The sequence below is a fragment of the Anas platyrhynchos genome, chromosome 6, assembly GCF_047663525.1.
Source record: "Anas platyrhynchos isolate ZD024472 breed Pekin duck chromosome 6, IASCAAS_PekinDuck_T2T, whole genome shotgun sequence".
Classification (NCBI taxonomy): Eukaryota; Metazoa; Chordata; class Aves; order Anseriformes; family Anatidae; genus Anas; species Anas platyrhynchos.
This window is the reverse complement of record NC_092592.1, coordinates 24,762,616-24,783,684: the sequence shown is the minus strand read 5'-3', so window position 1 is coordinate 24,783,684 and position 21,069 is coordinate 24,762,616. Positions and strand designations below refer to the sequence as shown.

The window sequence follows — 21,069 nt, the reverse complement described above, 5'->3', positions numbered from 1 at the left end:
AGCCCCAGGCTTTTTTATGTCCTACCCAGGAGCCATGATGGGTATGGACTATAGCTAAGGACCACTGCCCTTTGATGCACACTTTCGCAGAACTAAGACCAGTTTTCCATCTCCACACACTGGGTGACGGGGAACTGGCTGTATGTAAAACACCTCTACAAACAGCCAGCCAGAAGTTTGATGTATTTCAGACACGAGGCCCACTCCCTTGCACCTGCCAACCAGCTACTCCAACTACAAATTAAAACAGAGCTCCCCAGCAGCAGCTACAAGCCTGATGCTTTCTGCTCCCTTCAAACAACTCTCTACAGTAAGCAGAAGAACTGACCTTTGCTAGGTAGTATAATGATATAAAAAGAAGTGGTAGGTATAATAAGTTACATATTTTAATTGGAAATCTGTCAAAATTATGAAGTTGCATTTAAGATAATAGTTAACCATGTTTGTAAACGCTAACAATGCCAGTTGTAGAACATAAAAGATAAAATGTCTGATGCAAAACTCCTGTGTCAGAGTAACTGCAGGACTGAGAAATCCAGCAATACATAAATACATAAATAAATAAAGTCTGTAAATTATACTTCCTGGGTAAAAATGAATTGTATTAGAGCACACAGGAGAAGCAAAAGATATAGGCAGGAATTAAACAGATCCTTGAGGCACAAAAAAAAAGAGATTACATAAGGCAACTCTAGAGCATAAAACTACAGGAAACAGAGGTGACACAGAAAGGCAAAAGTGAGACAGGAAAAAAAAAAAAAAAAAAAAGGACAAGAAACCGAAAAGAAAGTATGAATACTTATGATACAGCAGCAACAAATGGAGCAAGACAAAGCAATCACAGTACACCAATTCACTGATTTTTAATGGCAATTTTTGCAGGGCAAATGAAATCATATTTAAGAACTTGGAAGCTCAGAAGCTCCTGAGACAGGCTCAGCCATTTGTCCTCCCTGAAAAAGGTGGGAAAAAAATATAAAGGAAATGGAACAATACCACATCTTTTTTCTGAAATAAAGTATCTGAAATTATTTTGGAAGTTAAGAAATTGGATAACTACTGCCTCTTCCTCTTCCAGCCTCCAGCAAAATGTCATGATTTCATACTTGGTTTCTGAAGGTGGTAAACCCTTGCAATGCACTTTCATATTATAAAAAACACCATTGCCATTTCACTGCACAGTTAGGAAACTAAGTCCCCAGGAATTAAGATAAATTTGTCACAGTTCTGTTTAATGTATTACATGGTCCAAAACTGCATGGATGTTTCTGCACCTTTAAGATAAACCAATACCTGAAATGAAATTCTTTTAGTCTACATATGAGAGGAAATGATGGCAACAGGTAAAACATATAACAAAATATCATTACCTTTATATATTACTTATAGATGTAAAATTATAACATTTTATCCTTCTCCCAGATGCACTTAACAATTAAAAGCTCAAAATGTATCCTCATCCAAAATGTCTCTCTTAAGACAATCTTTAAATTGTCTCAACAGGGAAAAAAAATAAAGTACAGACCAGATTGTAAAAAAAATAACCCTTAGATCTTCAGTAATTGTACTACTGTTTTTCAACATGATGGTAATACAGCAATAAACCAGTAAAATCAAAGGTAAATTGGTGTAACAACAGTATTGTTAGTGAGCAGTGTCTGGGCAAAGTAATAAGACAGAGGACTGATTTTTCAGATCAACAAGGAACAAGGTAGTTTTAAAAAAATAAAAATTGAAAACATATTTATCTATACAGCATAGCTGAGGTTTTTAAAGCAAAGGGCTAATCCTTTGTAAAAGCTCATAAAATCTGGATCTAGCAACAAATGCTGCAGGCCAGAAAAAAACAAGGCACTCCACCCAGTTCAAACCCCATTCAGGTAACTCCAGTCTCTGCAATTAAAAAGTCTTCCCTAACATCACATCAGCTGTAACTTCATGAAAACACTTTCAGAGATTTTCAAATTCTGACATAGAACATTATCCTTACAAAAACCTCCCTTCCCAAGTACATTTATGAGTTTTCCTTACCTTTAAAAATAACAGAAACAATAGGATCTGGTTTCCCAAACTTGGTTTTCGGGATATTTGTAGCAGATTCCACAATCACCCGAAGCATTGTTTCCAGCCTTGACTAAATGTCAATTGTTACCAAAGAAACTGAAGGAAGTCTAAGTTGCAAACTCCATAGTCTCTGGACTGAACTGCTAGCAGGAAGAGGAGGCAGGGAATAGCTCGCCCACAGTAAAGAAAGTCTATGGGTGGATCTATGACGGACTAGCTCCTGAAGGCTATGAAAAAAGTGCCTGTAAATTGACACCAAGTACTGTGCTGTTGCACAAAGAGGCTCTGACTGGTGAGATCCAGTAATAGAAAGGGCACAGTGCAAAAACTGCAGATTTCTTTTGTTGCTTTGATTCTTACACTGGGTGACAAATATCTCGTAAATTACCAAGACAAGAATAAGCTTAAGCAATACATTAAGCATGACTCCAGTAGTCAAGATACACCCACATCTGTCTCTTGCAACACCGAGGCATTAAATTTCATGACAGCGTTTTTCCTCTTCATTTTTAGAACTTCATCATTTGTAAATGTTTTCAGCCTACCTCCCTGTCTGCCTGTAATCAGAAACACCAGTGTCTGCAAGAACAGGCTAAGGGCTCCCCCTTCAGCTGTGCTCTGGAACAGCCACGTTTTAATCCACTGCAGGTGGCGCATTTAATCCGGTGTGTTTAGTAGATCTCTTAAGAAACGCCTAGAATACACATTCGAAAGTAAAAAAGATACCAAAAAAAAACCAAAACAAACAAACAAAAAAAACAACATTCAAAATAATAAGCGGAGGTAAGAGCCTGCGTATCTCAAACACGTACTTACTGCATGGGCTTGTGTTAGGGTTGCACTATGATGAAATTCGGTGAAACTTACATGGCATGAACAAGAGCTCTTCGCATAGAGCTGCCCCTTTGCCAACATTGTAGCTTCTCTCAGCGGTGAGCAGCTGTAAAAGAGAAGTGGTTCACACCGCTTCCACAAAGCCTATTTAGAGCATAGACGAGAGAGGAAGCTGGAGCCAGTGAGACTGAGCACAACGAGCCACCCACGGACACAGGGCAGCGTTGTAGCAGGGGCCCCACGAGAGCCATGCTCAGCTTATCACCTTCGAAGCCAAGCCCGCTGGCGATCACATTTTAGACAGCTAAAGGGACAGGGAGGGTGTTAAGGGAAGGAGGAGGAATCCAAGGGCGACGTGCCCAGGAACGGAGGAAGAGGAGGACGCAGAAGCAGAGCAGAGCACCGCCACAAGGCTTGCAGCCACCGCCTGGCCCCGGAGCCACCCGTCAGGCCGGCTGCCCTGTGAGGGCACTGCGGACCCCTCCAACGGAACGCTAACGGCTGCTGCGCGAGGGCAAACCCGCCCCGAGCACGCGGGCGGAGGCGGCAGAAGGAAGGCCCCGCTGCATTGGTTAGCCGGGCTGCTACACCGCCCGCACCAGCCAATGGGATGCCTCCTCTCATTCACCCCACGGAGAACCCAGCTGCATCCCAGGCCGTTAACGGTCGCCTAGGCACGAGCACCACGTGCCCCCGCGGCCGCGACCGCGCCCCCTCCGCCCTCCCGCCTGTTTTAACCCCCGGGAGACGCCGTAGCTCTGGCTTCGCGGGGCGGGCGGTGTGGGCGGAAGTGACGCCGGGGCAGCCGCGGGATTCAAACTCGTTTCGGTGGCGATGAGCGTCTGGGCGGGCCGCGAGCTGCTGGCGGGCCGCTGGCGCCGCGGGCACGGCGACGGCCCCGGCCCCGGGAGGGGCGAGCGGGACGGTGCGGCGCCGAGGAAGCCCCCGGAGGAGGCGGTCGCCGCGCGGGGCCCGCTGGCAGCCCCGGAGAGAAGCAGCCTGCTGCAGGTGAGGGCTCACCTCTGGCTCGGCGCCTTGCCCTGCCGGTACCGCCTGTCCCCAGGCGTTTTCCAGCGGCGGCTGGGTTAACGCGGCTGTCGATCAGCCGGCCGGGCACGGGAACGCTGAGCCGTGAGGGCCAGGCACCCGCTAGGCCGTGAGGTCCCGGTGTGCTGCCTTCAGAGGCAGTAAGGGTGCTCCAGGGAGTGCTGAGTGCTTATTTGAACCAGGATCCCGTATTTCCACTCGGCTGCAGGTGAGTAAAATTGTAAATGGGTCCCTGGGTGGTTCCATTGCATCCACTGAGCAGGAGATGGGGTGCTGCAGCTTCCACACCTCCTGGTGCATCAAAGGTAAGCCTGTGGAAGCAGAGAAAGGAGTTAGACGTCTCGTGTGCTGCTATTAGGCTTTCCAGGGTAACTAAGCTTTAAATAGAGTCTTTCAAAGGATGTAACAGACTAGGCACGATATTTATAGGCTGCCTTCTTTCACAACATGCACCTTGACAGGCATTTTTAGATAGCACGTGGTGTCAGTGTTTTAGTTCTACTGAGCGCTGTGTGTTGTCTTCAATGAGGTCCTGTAAAATAAAGTATCACCAAGTTTTACTTTTAACTAGAGGTTCTTGTACTGCTTGCATTTTCAAGTCCATGTACTGTAGTGATTCACATTCATATACAAAACTACTAAGTCTGTGAAATTTGGTTTTCTGCATTATTTCCTTGTTTCATCTGCTGTAGACTGTCTCACCATCATCTGAAATATTTCAGGTGATCATTGTAGCACTTTCTGTCTTACTAAAAAGTAACATTCTAAGCTGACTAAAGGTGAAGAGAAGCTTTCAAAGTGACTATTTTAAGCTGTTGTAAACTTGCTAATTCTATTGCTGTATGCAGACACTCATTTGTGCCACTTCTTTGTGTTTCATTTAGAAAATATTTTCTCTTGAAAAAGAAAAACAAAAGCACAACCATCTTCTTGGAGAGAAGGACAAAGAAATTCAAAATCTGAAAGATAAGCTTAAGTCCAAGAACAAGAACAGTGAAGTCTCCTCATTACAAAGTCAACTAGAAGAAAAAAAAAAGGAAGCAGAAAGGAGAGAACAGTTACTTAGTTCTCTATTAGAAGAAATGAACCGGTTAAAGTGTAGTTTATCCACTGTTACTGCAAAATGTTCTGAGCTTGAAAACAAAGCCAGTAATTCTCAGGCATCCCAGGTAAGCACTGAAAAATAATGAAACTGTTTACAGGTTAGGGTTGGAGCTTGCATCTGCTAAGCACCAGTGCCTGTTATAAAATGGGATGAGTTTTTACTCTTATTACAAATCTTCATACAAGATTTCAGCATGCAACATGATGAGGAATCTAGACTGAACACTAAACAAGCAGTCCAGGGGTACACCTTCAGGTAAAACAGCTGCGAATTCTGTACTGTGAGGTCCCTTCTTCAAGCTGCCATGCATGTGGGTATGGCAAGTGGTATGACATGGAATGGCCCACTGTTGCTTAAGCAGATATATGCCCTTCTTGAATACATAAGCTCAATGGTTAATCAGACTGAGATGGCAGCAGTAATAGTGTGATGGGGCCTTATAAAAGAACACTAAACTCATCACCTAATTCATGCTCAGTGATGACAATACCTCTCTCCTCCCTGCTGTTATGAATCCTCATTTGTTTCTTAGTTAAAACTGTCTGCAATTTATATGGCATAATATGTGGGAAATGCTTCAACGTAACAAGGTAGGAGAGGAATAGTGAGTTGTTGACTTCATTTAAAATGCTAAATAGCTATCGTGTCAGGTACTTGGCTGCTTTTACAGGTGCATTTAGTTTTCTACAGTTGCTTATTCACCCCTGCCTGTTCTAATGCTCAATGGGAAATGCAGTACCTCAGTAGGGGACGTGGAAACTGCTGCTTTACAGGAGGTGCAGCTAAGTTTTTCCAGTTTTAACCTATAGATGGTGCTAGTTACCCAAACTACATAATGAAATTGAGTAATTTCTAGAAATTCAGCTTTAGTTGATAATACTGCATTATTCAGTGTGATGCAAATATGGATCTTGGGAAATATTACTACAAATGTAATGTGCTTACTTCCAATTTCCAGGGACTTTGAACCTTGTTAGACAAAATTAATACCTTTTTATGCTATCTTTGTCAATGGACTTATCTTCCTAGTAATCACTACAGGAGTTTTTCTTCTAAACCATAACAATATCAGAACTGCATCTCTGAATATGAAATTAAAAGCCTCTTGGTTCACTCAAGAATATCAAGTTCCTTTCTGTATGGACATTCCTTATTGCATTTAGCATAGTAAGCTGCAGGTAGTTGAACTTCAGTAGCAATACAGTATAATATTCTGACTCTGCAGAAAGGTTTGGAGGTGTGCCAGAATAATAGGTCATAAAAAAAAAAAAAAAAACAAACAAGGGCAAAGAATCCTGTAGTCTACAGAATCCTTCCTGGCATTGAAGGATGAAGACCACCACTCGCTATCTGTACCAAGTCTGTAGCACTGATGTGAGAAATTCCAAGTGGTCTGCTAGTTGGAGGAGGTGTATTTTTCTTTCAATCTGAGGTATAAAATATGAGGATTAAAGAGTGTAATTATATCCTACCTGTTAGACAAGGTTTCTTTTTGGTTACATTAGAAATTGGGCTCTTTCTCTACCTTTAGAGTAGCTTCCTTGCTGTCACAGTGATAAACAGAAAGAAGCCTGAAGGTAGCAAGATATATTGGACAGTTATAAATTGGATTCTGATTACCAAAGTATCTTTAATTAAAAATTATATTTTTACTGATCTATCATTGAAGGACAACAACTTCATTGACTTTTTCACTGAATGCTTTGGGGAACTTGAAAATGAGTTCAGCAATGTTCCTTAAAACTGCTAGGGGGCATACAAGCAGCAGGTGTACTCTGAAGTGGAAACAACAGTTGTATGGCTACGAGGAAGTGGGGAAGTTTTCATTGATGCACAGTTCTAGTATTTACAGAAATAAGTATCTGAGCAATTGTCGTGGATCTAAATCCTATTAGAAAGCACTGAGCTTTAATAACTGCATTCAACATGCAAGATCTCCTATTTTTCCAGCTGTAAAACTGGTTCTAGCTCATTCTAAAACAGAAAAACCTTGGGGAAAAAGGTAGCTTGGATTTAGGTAGTAACCTACATTTGTTATTAAAGTTCCCTCTGCCTTATCTAACTTCAAAAAACTTTCTGTTGAGTAGTGAATAAACATGCTTGCACGGTTTCCCAGTTAATTATAATTCTATGGTAATCACAACAAAGTTGTTGAGCTCTCTAGCTTCGCCCAGTGACTCCTATAGGTCTACTTTATTGTCAAACTGGTATTCTGAGGATATGAAAATAGAACAAACACATTGTTTTTAAATAAAACCCTATATATCAAAATTTATCGAAAGCTCTCCTATACCTTTCAATTCTCCCAAGACAGAAATTCAGTGAAATAGTCTTAGAATATATTTTAATGTAACTGAGCTTTAGGATTATTGAATAAACAAAATTTAAATCTGTCCCATATTTTCCAGTAGATATTTAAAAAAAAAAATCTATTAAGTGACTTCCTCCATAACTTAGATCCTTCTGGACAGACTATGAAGATCTCTAAATGCAAGTGTCAGATGTATGAATCTTTTAAATTTTAAACTATACTTATATTGTTTATGGTCTTAATAGTTACATAGAACTACTTTTACTGTTTCATTCTTCTATTTTAAACAATGCTAACTGATTATTCTTTGTTTGCAGGAAGCTGTAACAAACAGCACTGGATCATCAACTAATCTTAGTGAAGTAGAGAAACAACTGAAAGATGTAAGCTTTCTGTACAACACACCAAGGATAAATCATGTATTAAAATCTATAAGAATGGGAACTATTACCATGTTTTTGGTAGACTGGGACCTCAGAGTTTGTTTTCCTCTAAAATACTGTAACAAATTATTTTGTGAGAAAGCAATCAAATAATGAAGGGCTTGTGAAAGACACTTCTATAATATTGCAAATCTGAATCTATAATTGTTGAAAACAGTCCTTGGAATAACAGAACATAGTGGCTGCTGACAGAACAGAAATCCCAAGGCACACGGTCTGTCCACAGAACTGATGTTGTCTGGGATAGCATAAGGTTAGATTTTAAGCCTCCTGAGGTCTCTTTGAACCTCAGTAGTTCTATGATCTAATGAGATATAAAATCTATGTACTTGTTCTTAGAAATTTTAAGTTGTAATTATACAGTTTTAGTTACATATAAAGTAATAGATCCTGATGATGAAATAGAAATGAAAGGATAACTCTTCATTATCTGGGGCATGTTTCATGAAAGTGTTTAGTTCCAAGTCATTTCCCTATTCCTGCAAATATGCCAGTCAGAATTTAATATTGCTGCAATTTAACTTATGCTCAATGACCCACATCAAGATGTTTTTGTATCATACAGAGATAACTACAGTTTACAGAGGAATTAACTAACTTGTATTTAAACAAATGTATAACACTTACATTTTTAAAGAAATGAAACTAACACATTAAATCTGATAAAAACAGAAAAGCCTCTAATAGTTTCTTCTGTTCCCTTCCATGAAGGCTCTTGAGAAGAACCAACAATGGCTACTGTATGACCAGCAGCGTGAAGCATATGTCAGGGGACTGCTTGGAAGGATCTTTGAACTTGAACAGAGGTCAGAAATAGTTAGCCAGCAACAACCAAAAGAATCTAATACAGAAGGTATTGATTTTTTCCATGATTGACTCAAAACACAATTTTCTATAGAATACATTTTCCATGAACTATAGCATATGATGGACTCTTTTCACAATATTTTGCTTTCTTAATGTAAAATTTAAAATTGTGTTTTATCTAGCTGTTACTTGATCAATATTTCTTGTTCCTATCTACTTCACCAAATGTTTTTCTAAAGCCTTGACAGTCTATTGGCCACCTTTCTGTTTGCAGAAAGTGTTGAGGTAAATATACGTATATACCAGCCTTCAAAGTACACTCTCAGCCTACATAAAGGAAAACATTAAGAATTTACTGGCTAGGTGTGGATCAGTCTCTTTTCAAAATAAATATTATAAAAGTGACTCAAGACTGGCACGTTCTTTATCCATCTGAGAAGTTCTTACATGGCATGAAGACCTGTGATTGATTTTTGGCACTTATCCAAAACAATGCTTTGCAATATGGATATGGTAATCTATAGCTTGGTATTATGTGATGCAGTTTCTTATTAGCACCATCTCAGTACCATGCATTCAGATTGACGTGAGTCATGCTTGACCAGCAAGTGGAATAAAATTAAAATAATCTTGAGCAGAAGAGCCAGAAGTTTACTTCCCTTTCTTATCAAACTAATCTCACATATGCTGCAACTGGTCTACAAGGTAAATTCTCTAAACAGAGCTAGCCTCACCTACAGTAAGAGTATGCTCACAGGTACTTGCTGCTTAGTAATTTGTTTGCAGTGGCTTGGTTTCTCTATTGGTGCTGTTATTCTTATGGAAAAAAAAAAAATGTCATCTTAACCTACCTTTAGTGCTGTTTTAGAAATCTGTTTTTCTAGTATTTTAGAAGGAGGAAGATTGAAGTAGCTCACCAGAAAACGTAACTCAGTTACTGAGGTCAAAGCTTTCTCATCAGAGCAGCCAGGAAACATGGAGTAAGACGATTAAAGTTCCTCTTCAAACAGACAGTAGTAGAGATCAAAGATGAAGAAAAATCTAATTTAACAAATTGAAAGTAGAAATGACAACTTTTTTCCAAGGAAAACCTTGGTATCTCTCTGAAGACCTTGCTACCTTATAAAGGAATATTGTTAACAAAAAGCTAAGCCTTAGCTTATGTTTTCCTTAGCTTGAAAACATTCAAGCAGGAAAACTTTCCTAGTAAATTATACTTTGAAGTACATGAGGGAAGCCTTCAACAAGAGAAGTACCAAAGTCAAGAACTTCAGAGTGCCGTAAATCACCAAAGCCTTTTTAAGACAGCATTCCTTGTTCTGTTCTAGGTATACTTTGTATTGCTTCTGAGTTCTTGCAGATTACCTCTTCTTTCTAGTTGATGAGCTTTTCTTGGGTGAACAAGCACTGACTTCTTGAACATCTGTTTAAGCAATAGTCATTAGCCATGAAGCAGATGCCTTTGATCAAAAGGCCTATCCTAGTTTGCTTTAGTTAAAATGGAGAAATAAGTGATTGCATTTAATTTGAAGACAGTCTAACAGACAAATATTCTGTCTTTAGTCAATGACAGACCATTGGAACCCCAGGGTATCTCTGACGCGAGAGTAATGCCAGAACCTTGCCTAACATGCCTAAATCTGGAAGTGAGAACCTAGTGTCTTTAGGCATCTATTTCAGCACCTCAATATAATGCGTGAGGTTATGTAAGAACTGTTTGTGGGATCATGCAGTCTGTGTAGTCAGGGCAAATGATGTAACATTACTTCCTTGACTGTCATAGCAGCTATAGCACAGTATGGTGTGTGAAAGTAGAGCTCTTTTCCTATCTTGAGAGAAGATTTTTCTCCTTTAGAAGTATTGAAAGTAGTTTAAAGTCCATCTTGGTGATAATTTGAGCTGTGTAACAGCCTAAAATGTCAATTTATTATCAATATGCTTTAAAATGCTATCAAGGATTTGGTGCTCTGATTCTTAAGTGATTTTTTTCCCATGTTACTGTCTCTTTATTTGTCTCATTAAGGTCATTTACCAGAAGAAAAGCAAAAATATTATGACCAGCTGTTATTAACTGCTAAAAGTGATCTTGAGACTGAAAGACGCACTATAACCCAGTTGAGATGTGAACTTCATGAATTCAAAAATAAGTATGAAGAAACACAACGAGAAATAATGAATTTAAATGACTTACTGCAGTCCCAACACGCTGTTGAAATGAAAGCTCTAGAAAATGAAAACAAAATAAAAGGAGAAAAAGTGCAGAGGCTAAAACAAGAAAATGAAAGTATTAAAGTACAGCTAAGAGAAGAAAAGGAGAAGTGTGAAGAACTGTTATCTCAGGTAAGTGGATGGACTTGGAAATTGAAGATCATTAGCAAAGATTCAAGAGCTGAGAAGTCATACTCACTTGCTCTGGTAGCTGCTCTTTATGTACATCTAGACTCATGTCCTTGTGGTTAAAACTGAGTTCTTTAATACTGCTTTAGGTCACAATCCAAAGTTTTGTGAGATTTACTTGTTTAAAAATGTTCTAGTTCACTTATATTAAGAGTCTTGTGGGGTGTAAGAGGAAGTGAGAATGCACCATTGATTTTAATCTGGCTATTAGTGAATGGGAACAGAAAAAGTAAAAAATAAAATAAAAAAATTCAAATTCATACAGGCCATTTTATCATGTGGTCTGAACTGGGATGTTGCTATTAGCTGTCAGCTGTAATTTCATAGTTGCTGGGTAAGTAGCCATGTTCCCAGATAGTGTCCTCACCCAACAGTTGTAGCATGCAGCAGGTTTTCTCATTCAGATGTGTTGCTGCAATAGGTTTCGTATATATTGTCACAGACAATAACTAAGCAAGCATATCAGACTACTAAGAAGAAATGGCCAGATAAGCAAGGGAAGGGAAGTTATCACTGTTTTGACAGCTATGGTAGAAACCACTGACAAGAGTTCTGGAACTTGTCACAAAACCCAAGAAGTTGCATGTGAGGCAGGCTGTTCATTATGCCTGGGTTTCACTGTTACCACATCTGTTTTTCTATCAGGTTCTAATTGTTTGCAGGGCTTGTCTGTCTCCCAGGGAGTAACTTGATGACTTCAAGTTAAATAGTTGTTCGTACATGTAGTTTTTGATTCTACCTTCAATTTTCCTGAGGCCAATGGTTTTTAACCCCTTTGGGTTAAGAGTTTTTCCATCAAAATAGGGTAAACAAGTGCATATTGTATGTTTGGATAAAAAAATGATTTTTTTGGAGTAGTAATGAGGACTTTGCTACCTTTCCTATGTGGACAACTACTGTAGTATCTTGAAACAAAGTACTCTTGTTAGCATCACCATGCCAACAAAAACTTTCTTTTTCTGGGCATGAAATCATGATTACCTACTGGTTGAAGAGAACCTGGATAGTTCTTCTTGAAGGTCTGCCCTCAGGGCATCCAAATATGATACACCTGCTACTTAGAGAAGTTTGCAGTCAATAGCATAAAACAACATAGAACTGAAGTTTGAAATAAGAGGATATAACTTAATAGGCACCAAATTAGGTTAATTGTAGAACATCAGTTTATCTCCCTAAAGAGGCTTTTGCAGTTACTTAATCCATTATTGTTGAGTATTTTCTAACTTTCTCACTTATATTTAAATATACATTGCTTAACTTAAAAAAAAAAAAAAACAAAAAACAAAAAACACGGTATGTTAGTCGAAACATGTATTTTGTGTATTTTCTGTTCTGTCAATCACTAGGAATTTTTTTGTTTAACTATAATATTAAACTACGTTCTTCCCCCTCGGTGCAGTGATAAATACTTCCTTGGGGAAAACCCGGGGAAGTGTTAAATTGGGCTTGGCTGTTGCGTAACAGGCATGTTTTCTGCTCGTACTGGCATACAAAAACTTAGCTCTATTCCTCTCTAGGCTAATTGTTTCAAGTTTATTATCTATTGTATGTAGAAATTGCTTACATGTTCTTCTGCCTTGTAGGTACAACTTCTTCGTAAATCATTGCTCAAACAGCAGGAGGAACACACTAGGATAGCTTTGTTGGAACAACAGGTACCCAATTACATGTTCAGATACTGGGTTGATTATTTAAGAACCTGATACTTAAATTGTGATATGCAGGAAGGCTTTCTAGACTAACTTCTCAAGTTTAAGAATAAGTGCTATATTGAAGTAATATTAGACCTACATATGCAATTAGGGGTGATCCCTTAGTGCTTCTAAAAATTCTGACCCTTGTTGAAGGAAATCCCTAACCTTTTATAGGGGAGAGGCTGCAACTAAACCTGATGCTACTTCCGTGCAATTGCTTGTTCAAATAAATAGAAACTGTACAGCCTTAAATTAGGTATGGGAAACATCCTAAAACATTCAGCTCACTGAAATCTGTAACATACTCTTGATAGTCATTGACATCTTTCGTGTTACTGCTTCTTTTCCCAACTACGTTCTTGCAGATCTAACTGATGTCCTTGGAGAAAGTTATATCATACTTACTTGCCAAGCATGGGTGTAGTGTTATTCATGTACTCTTTTCAAACTGCTACAAGTAAGATCACTGGGTAGGAACTGGCATTTTTATTGAACATGTCCTACATGCTCCTCCATGTAAAATCTTCAGTTTAAGACTGAGATAGCTCAAATGTGCTCTAACCACAGTTACCTTTGACTCCACCTCTATGGACCTTCCTAATTGGGCATGTATGAACTTTACTGAAATGAAAAGAACAAGTAATTTTATCCCACTTTAGGATATGATTGCTGAGTAAAACTTCAAATGGATAAAGGGGCCCTCACACATGCTTAATTCTGCCTTTAATTCTTTAATTTTTTGGGGGGATTGCCAGATCCAGATATGTACTACAGACTTTGAGAATGAAAAGCTAGACCGCCAGAACTTGCAGCATCAGTTAAACCAAGTCCTCAAAGAACTGCGCAAGGCCAGGGAGCAAATAACCCGGCTGGAACCTTTGGTATGTACTGGGTAACTTGCAGGAAAACTCAGATATGTTGCATAAATGAACACTTCTTCACTTCAGAGTGCAGTTAATGTCAACAGATTTTGACTGCAGGTGTTTACATCTTTTAAATACATAGTCCTAAGGTGCAGAACCTTATGGTAGCTAGCAAGCTATTGCTGTATTTTCTAAAGCGCCACAGACAGCTTGTACTGTAGAAGGAGATATAGAAAGGAAGAGAGATAGAATAGTCAAGAGTCCTCAGTAGCAATTTGTATCGCCATATGCAACAGACAAAACTACATACACAATAACAAAGCTGTAGCATGCTTCTACTGGAATTTGCTGCTAGTGGACAAGGCACTACCCTTAAATGTAGTTGAGTTCCTGCCCAACCCCATTCAATACACCCACAATATTGAATGGGTGTGCCACAACAAGTGGATCTGCCTACTTCCCAAAATGAAAAAGAACACTTGTACTGAGGGCAGTGGTTTGTTTGCTACTTATATAAGCCCAAAGAAAGCCACCTAGATTTGACTATCTGATTCAACAAATTTATAAGGAAGGATTATATATCAAGCAAGTCACTGTGTAACTCTGACACAGGGTCTTGTAAGATTAGTCGAGACAGTTCTATTTAGCTATTACCTACAGTTCTGGATTTATTTAAATGAGATTCAAAACAGAAATCCAATGCCTCTGTCCTTCATTAGATCAGGTCTGAGGCTGCTGTGCTTCTTACAGAGAATATAAATGCAAAAGCTCCTAACCAGTTGCAGAGCAGAAGAATTCTTTCAACTCTGACAAACTGTTCTTCCTCTTAGTTGCATGCAACTTAGGATTCATTTGAGAAAGTACTTCTGAGATATTGTTGATCTTGATGTGTTCTTGTCCCTGTGAGAACCTCGCTAGCTAGGATTGTAGTTGCTGCTGCTGCCAGCAGAGGCCACTAGAAAACCTTTTGGCTGCCAGGAGCAGCAGCTGTTCAGCTGAAGTTCGTGCACAGCAAGAGGAAGCTGTAATACTCTTTCCCTGTGCTAAGTTGGCTGGCTAACTGCCAAATGGAGAACCAGGTGACTGTCTCTTCCTGCTTGGAAACTGTCCATGGTGTCAAGGAAAACATGGAAGAGTTTGGGAAGGTAGCTAGGCAGAGGCAGTCAGCATTCCCTATAGAGGGGGTTGAGGCATTTCATTAAGGAGGCATAGTATGTATGAGTGCCTAGGAAGACTGTTGGGGAAGGGTTTGTTACAAAGGTGAAACAAATTTCCTTTATATAGGTACACCTATACATCACGTTGAATTCCCTGGTATGTGTATGGGCATATTTTTAGGAATTTCAAATGTAATCTAAAACAACTTCCAAAATAAATGCAGCTTAATTTTTGATCACTGCACTTTTCATTATTTTAATGTTGATATTAAGCCTGGGGTCCTGTTGTAACAAGGTTTCAGTCCTTGTTCTTTATTTCCTTCACTCTTCCTTCCCCCCTCCCCCCTCCCCCCCCCCCCAAAAAAAAAAATCCACAGCAATATGTAAACAAATGTATTATAAAATGGTTAAAATACCTGTATGCAGTACCAACATTTCTAAGAGTCATGCTCAACTATTTCATATTTAGTGTACAGCAACTTTGCTTTTTTTATTAGGATGCATATGAAAGCTCTAAGAAGCCTAAAATGCTGTGTATTAGCAGTGATAATATGGGAGTCTGAGGCTTTGCTGTCTCAGCTTTCACCATAGCTTCTTTCATTATACCTTATGAACCAGTGGCAGGAATCGCATTTTATTCAGTGGTCCATGAAGAGAAAACTACTTCAAAATATGAATGTTGTGTTGGGTCTGTCTGAGCTGGAGTCACCTTTTCCCTGCAGCAGCCCACACAGTGCTGTGCTCTGCACTTGTAGCTGGAACAGCACTGATAACACTCCAGTGTTGTGTCTATTGCTGCGTAGTGCTGGCACAGCATCAGGACTCCTTCCAAGCCCCCAAGAGCCAGCAGGCTGGGGGTGGGCAAGTGATGGAGAGGGGACACTGTCAGGGCAGCTGACCTAAACCAACCAAAGGGATATTGCCTGATATCACACTCAACAATGAAAAGGGGGGCTCTTGTGGGGAAGGAGGCTGTTCCTCCTGAATAACCACTATATGTTTTGAGGCCCTGCTTCTCAGGACATGGCTGAACATCGCTTGTTGATGGGAAATAAAGAATTTTTTTTCCCCTCTCTCTGTGCTTCCACATGGACTTACTGTTTCTTTTGTTTCTCTTTCTCACTATTCCCTTTCCCTTTAATTAAACCTTTCTCATCTCAGACCTCGAGTTCTGTGTTGTATTTTCTCCCCCTTCCTCTGAGGAGGAGTGAGAGAGCGGTTGTGGTGGAGCTCAGCTGCCCACCTGAGTAAAACCACTGCAAATGTGCACTAAATAGTGACATAATGTAAGTGATGTACTCTTATTTGTTTACTTAATCAGACATCGTGGAAAGCTTGCTTTAAATAGATTGCAGGTAGCTTTTCTGCAGGCTAATTAAAATGCAGTGTTAAAATTATACAACAGGCCCATATTGCTCTGTGTTTTTAATGCAAGTAGCATAATTGCCTTTAGCCATCTTTAAAATTCAGTCCTTAGTGCTGTAACGTGCATGATTTGCGTGCCATTAAACATCTTTTTCCCTACATCTATTTGACTGGGACCCTTTGATGCATCTTCCAGTCCCTCACTAAAGATTCTCCTTTTCCAGAAACTCCAAGAATCTGGATGTGTGGAACCACAAGCAGACTTGCAAGCTGCTTTTGAAGATAAGATGACAGTGTATGACAGAAGTCCTCCTCAGAAACATTCAAGTCTACTTGATGAAAGTTTTCTCGAGTGTCCCAGATGTAAAGTGCAATATCCAACAAGCCAGCATAGAGAATTACTAGTGCATATTGACTTTTGTACAGCTTAAGATCCAAATGAACTTCCTGTATTTGCTCTTTACATGCCACCGGTATACTATCCTGCAAAGGCAAAAGATTTTTGTAAAGCTCTTCTTTCAAGGTTGTATAAAGGACTACTAGCATTTCAATTCAAAAAAATCAGTAATTTATTTGGCCTCATATTTTACCTGACATTTGTGGAAACAGCTACAGCTTTCCTTGTTTCAGGTGGACATATTCATAGAATTAGGAATATTTTCAAATAATAAACTACTGACATATTTTATTGCACTTTTAAAAATAAGTAAAATACAGCTATTGTGTCAGACATTAATACTTGGCGTATCCAGTTCTTGGCTGATGGATCCTGACTGCTTGTAGCAAAAAAGACTTGGCTATAGTATGTGCACTACACACACATATGTAATGTGTCACATCTACATATACAAACTCAGGAAAGTCTGTTAACATGTCTTTGCTACTTTAGATTTATTTTGAAAGCATTCTAAGTAGCATTTTTCTGAACCGCAGTTGGGGTGACCTGGAGCTCATACAAAACTGTTGACCATGTGCAAGGTCTTCTTATCATTCATCCTTGGGTAAGCAACTTCTTAGCAACTGTGAATGTGATTGGTACTGGAAAAACCTTCCATTTCAGATGCTGTCAGAAACCAGTTTGGAAATTTTAGTATCCAATTAAGCTGAAGTGAACTTCAGTTTGCACTTCCGTATTTTACTGGTTCAAGTAGGAAAATGTCAGTTACTAAATTTGTTTTAGGTCTTCCATTTTAAAAATGCAGGTTTGAATAAAGTACTCCAGTGAATTTGGAGTGTTGCTATTTCATACCAGCACAAAAAATGCCTGTTAGTGTTCAAGAGGTATTTAGGTAATGCCGTGATCAGTACGCTTTAAATTTTGGTTAGTCTTGAAGCAGTCAGGCAGTTGGACTAGATGATCTTTGAAGGTCCATTCTAACTGAACTACTCTCTTCCAAAACAAGCTGGCAATAACTTTTTGCAGTTAGTCAGCTTTTGTCAGTTTCTAATTGTTTATTGATTTGCAATCACATCGCTTTCTTTTAGCATATATTGTAAATCTGGGTCTGTTGCTAGCACTTTCTTCCTTTAGTAAAGTTCAACTATTCCTTTCATGGGAATGATAAAAGTAAGGAAATCTTAAGGCACACTAGCTAAAGCATTTGCTGCTTTAACAATTTTATGGCTTGCTGAGGCCAGGAAATTACCTACACACAGCCAGACTCCAAGGTGTAACTTTCTCTGGTATACTGAATTGAATGGCTACCTGGTGTCAGTTTTTTTCTATTACAATTTACTGTAAAATTTTGTGCCTCAAACCCATAACATTCTCTCTACTCTTTAATGGTTGAATCTTTTACATATAAGTGTGTTTTCCAAGTTTTTTTTCCCCAATTACTATTATGATATTTACTTATGTTGTTGATAAAGCCAGTGTTTGAGACAGAGATTGTATTGTCACTTTTCAATTTTAGTGACTGTCTCAGGCTAATCTTTGTCTTTGACAATTTGGCCAGAAAACCTGCTGCTGCTATTTAGGGAAGATGTGATGAACTAACAAGTGAAGTACCTCATGCTTTGGAATCATAAGGTTTTGCTATGATGGAAATTCCCTTAATTTCATGTTCTCCTAAATACCTTTTAAATGCAGGATAATAATGGCACTTTTCATTCCGGCCTTTGACTTTAATCTCTTATTAAACTACTTTTGGAAGTTTAAGTTGTCTTTTAGCAGTACATTAATCAGCTAGTATTCTATTCTCAGTTGTATACTCAGCATGGTTTCTGCAAGGAGAAATTCTGATCTTTTATGTATTATAGATGAAATAAGTTTGCCTGCCACAGGTCAGCAGTCTTCTCTGAAGTAATTCTGAGGCTTTTTTAAATTAGCCTAAAACACTTGCTCATTAGAAGCTGGTACTATAGAGGAGGATTGAAAAGCAGCAGCTCATTAGGTGGTCAGTTATTTAATATTAGAGTGAGTACATTCAGATGAAGTTGATAAATTAATATCCTTTAAAATATTTTGTTTATTCTGACATCTCTTCTGAACTCTCACAACATGTTTAGATGTAACTAAGCACAAAAAATGTATTGATAAAATTATGCACCATCAATGTTGTGTATGTTAAAAACTAGTAAAATGACAGTCTCCAGTGTCAAAAGTCCTACTTTGAAGGCACAACAACAACTATGTAATCACTTACGGGATTACAACCAACTACAGAATGGTAGTCAGACTCTTTCATAAAGCATGTAGGTGATAGCACTGCCTCTTTTTTTTTTTTTTGACCCTGTTCTTTTTTCTTACATTCAGTTAATCAAGGTATGTTGAACCATTCTACTACCTCCTCATTATTTAAGTGCTTGTGCAACTTCATTTCTTACTCTTGTTTTTGATAAAAATAAAAAAAAAAAATCTTTCACACAGGTATTTGCCAGTGACTGCTCTACTGATGTTTAGGCAAGCTATATAATAAACCACTTCAACTACACAAATAAAAAGTGGCAGGGAAGCCATAGTGCCTGTTAATGTTGTAAAAGCATTATGCTGAAAAGCACAAATATTTAAAGACAACTGTTTGTCACTGCTTGGCAGATAACATTAATGTGAATGGTACAGTGTCTTCAAAGCAATTAGGGGAAATATTGCTCTCATGATGTATCTATGGACCAAAGCAGATGTAGGTGAGCGATTACAAGTAAGGAAAAGGTAGCAGTACAGGAGTTTTAGGCACTTCCATTTTAATCTGCTAATCAATCTAGTTTTCACATCTTGTAACGTGATTGAGCTGTTAAGATTACAGTGACAGCTGTGGCTATAGTTTTATCTTAATTATAATCAATTATTATACAAAAAGATACAATAAGATTAACGCTATTGTAATACAAGCTATGTTACATAGTTTGGGACTACACAACTCAGAATACTACTTGTAGCAGTTCTAAATCTTTTCTCTAATTTGAAAAATATAGAATTAAGTAGCCAAGTGGATCTATTCCCTACAGTAAGGGAATGTAAGGATGATCCTGTTGAAAGTCTGTGTGTTAAAAACTTGGAAATGTTGTTGCTTTGAGGGTCTGTTTGGGGTATTTTCAAGGCACCCGTCGAGGCAAAGCATATGTCTACCAGTGAAGGACAGTGCAGGACATCCCTGAAGTCATCTATGCAGCTATGTTGTATGCTGTGATGGTTGAGGATTCTGGAGTAGGTGGGATTTTAAAAGACTGGGAAGAAAATAAAGAAAAGCATGATGCCAAACAAGGAAGAAGAAAAGAAGTCAAGGAGTTTTAGACCAAATCAAACTAACAAGAAGAAAAAAGACTATCGTAGAGCTGGCAGTACGAATCTCATCATGTGTTCTCCATTTCCTTACTGACCAAGTGCTATGGATCAGGAAAAAAGCAAAAGATGTGCTAACATGGACCTTCTGTTTCAAATGCCAGTTTCTTAAAAATGCAGAGAAATACAATTATTTCTATCTTACACCATGGATGGCACAAGTGACTGAAAAGCTGTATTACATAATTAAGTATCAATAATTCATAGCTACTAGAACATAAGTGCAGCTAAAGTTGTCTTAATTCTGACTGATATAGAACGCAGTGTCTCTGCCAAGCAGCCTCGAGTGGATGCCTTGTGTAAGAACAGCGGGTGCATCTATGGGACCTTCTAATAATCTCAAGCTTTGACAGCCAGACATGGTTCCCATGTGGTAGTAGCTCTCAATGGATTTATCTTGCCTCCCCTTAAGCTTCTGTGAAAACATGACATGAATAAGTAAGGATAATGTATTAGGCGATTCCATAGTGATCTATTTGATTCCAAAACTATTTAGTATTTCCACATACTTCTGGAATAGGGTACACATAAAATCCAAGGTAGGAACTAAGAACTCGTTAGAGGACAGCATTAATTTTCAATTTGTCAAGACCAATGAACTAAATAGAATGAGTACAGTAAGTATTACAGGCAGGAATAATCAACTACCCAAAAGCAAAATACATGGTATGACAGTTTATCAGCTTTAAAGGAAAGTTTCTTGGGATTACAGTAAACAGAAACTGAGTGTGACTCAATATTCCACTTGCATGATTCTGCAACAGTTTTACATCATCATGAATAGACTCTTACATATTTTACACATAATCTTGTATTTCTAGTCAATACTGATGAGTGTGTTAGTGTGTTAGCTGGAATACAATAACCAATTTCAAGCACTGTACTTCAAGAACAGTTTAGGCTAATAAGAACATAATAAGCCTTTCAGATTTCTGATCAAAATCATTGAAGAATCAGGGTTATGTGGTCTACAAAGACTGCACGCTGTCATGAAAAATGACATTTCATACAGAGGAAAAAATAAAGTCTTCCTATGGTCAGTGAGAAGAAAAGCTTAGAATTGGAACAGGGGAAACTCCAACCTGAGGAAAAACTTCCTGGTGGTTGGAATAGATGAGCAGTGAAACACACTGCTTATGGAGGCTGTACAACCTCCACCACTGGAGATTTACCGGGACAGTTAGATAAAACGATCTAAACC

General features: G+C 38.8%; 2 protein-coding genes across 14 annotated transcripts in view; one reads left to right on the top strand and one right to left on the bottom strand.

Annotated features, from left to right (window-relative positions):
- MYOF (myoferlin) overlaps positions 1-3,304 on the bottom strand; it is a 73,013-nt gene extending 69,709 nt beyond the window's left edge. For 5 of the 12 annotated variants that reach the window (XM_021268205.4, XM_021268206.4, XM_013093962.5 and 2 more), the window contains exons 1-2: positions 2,932-3,069; positions 2,610-2,758 (exon numbers count right to left, since the gene is read on the bottom strand). In XM_021268205.4, the coding sequence (XP_021123880.4) occupies positions 2,610-2,721 (112 nt within the window). In that variant the 5' untranslated portion in view covers positions 2,722-2,758; positions 2,932-3,069. Of the gene's footprint in view, positions 1-2,031; positions 2,545-2,609; positions 2,759-2,931; positions 3,070-3,163 lie in introns of those variants that run through there. The other 7 variants (XM_072039625.1, XM_005013604.6, XM_005013603.6 and 4 more) reach the window with 5 other exon arrangements.
- Positions 3,305-3,585: 281 nt separating this feature from the next.
- On the top strand, positions 3,586-16,823 carry CEP55 (centrosomal protein 55). 2 transcript variants are annotated; one of them, XM_038181571.2, is made up of 8 exons: positions 3,586-3,906; positions 4,830-5,114; positions 7,679-7,744; positions 8,516-8,657; positions 10,635-10,951; positions 12,592-12,663; positions 13,458-13,583; positions 16,312-16,823. In XM_038181571.2, exons 1-8 carry the CDS (start codon positions 3,733-3,735, stop codon positions 16,516-16,518), a joined length of 1,389 nt encoding a protein of 462 aa, XP_038037499.1. In that variant the 5' UTR covers positions 3,586-3,732; the 3' UTR covers positions 16,519-16,823. The 2 variants fall into 2 exon arrangements, with proteins under 2 accessions (XP_038037499.1, XP_038037500.1); XM_038181572.2 differs by lacking the exon at positions 13,458-13,583.
- The last annotated feature ends 4,246 nt before the right edge of the window (positions 16,824-21,069 follow it).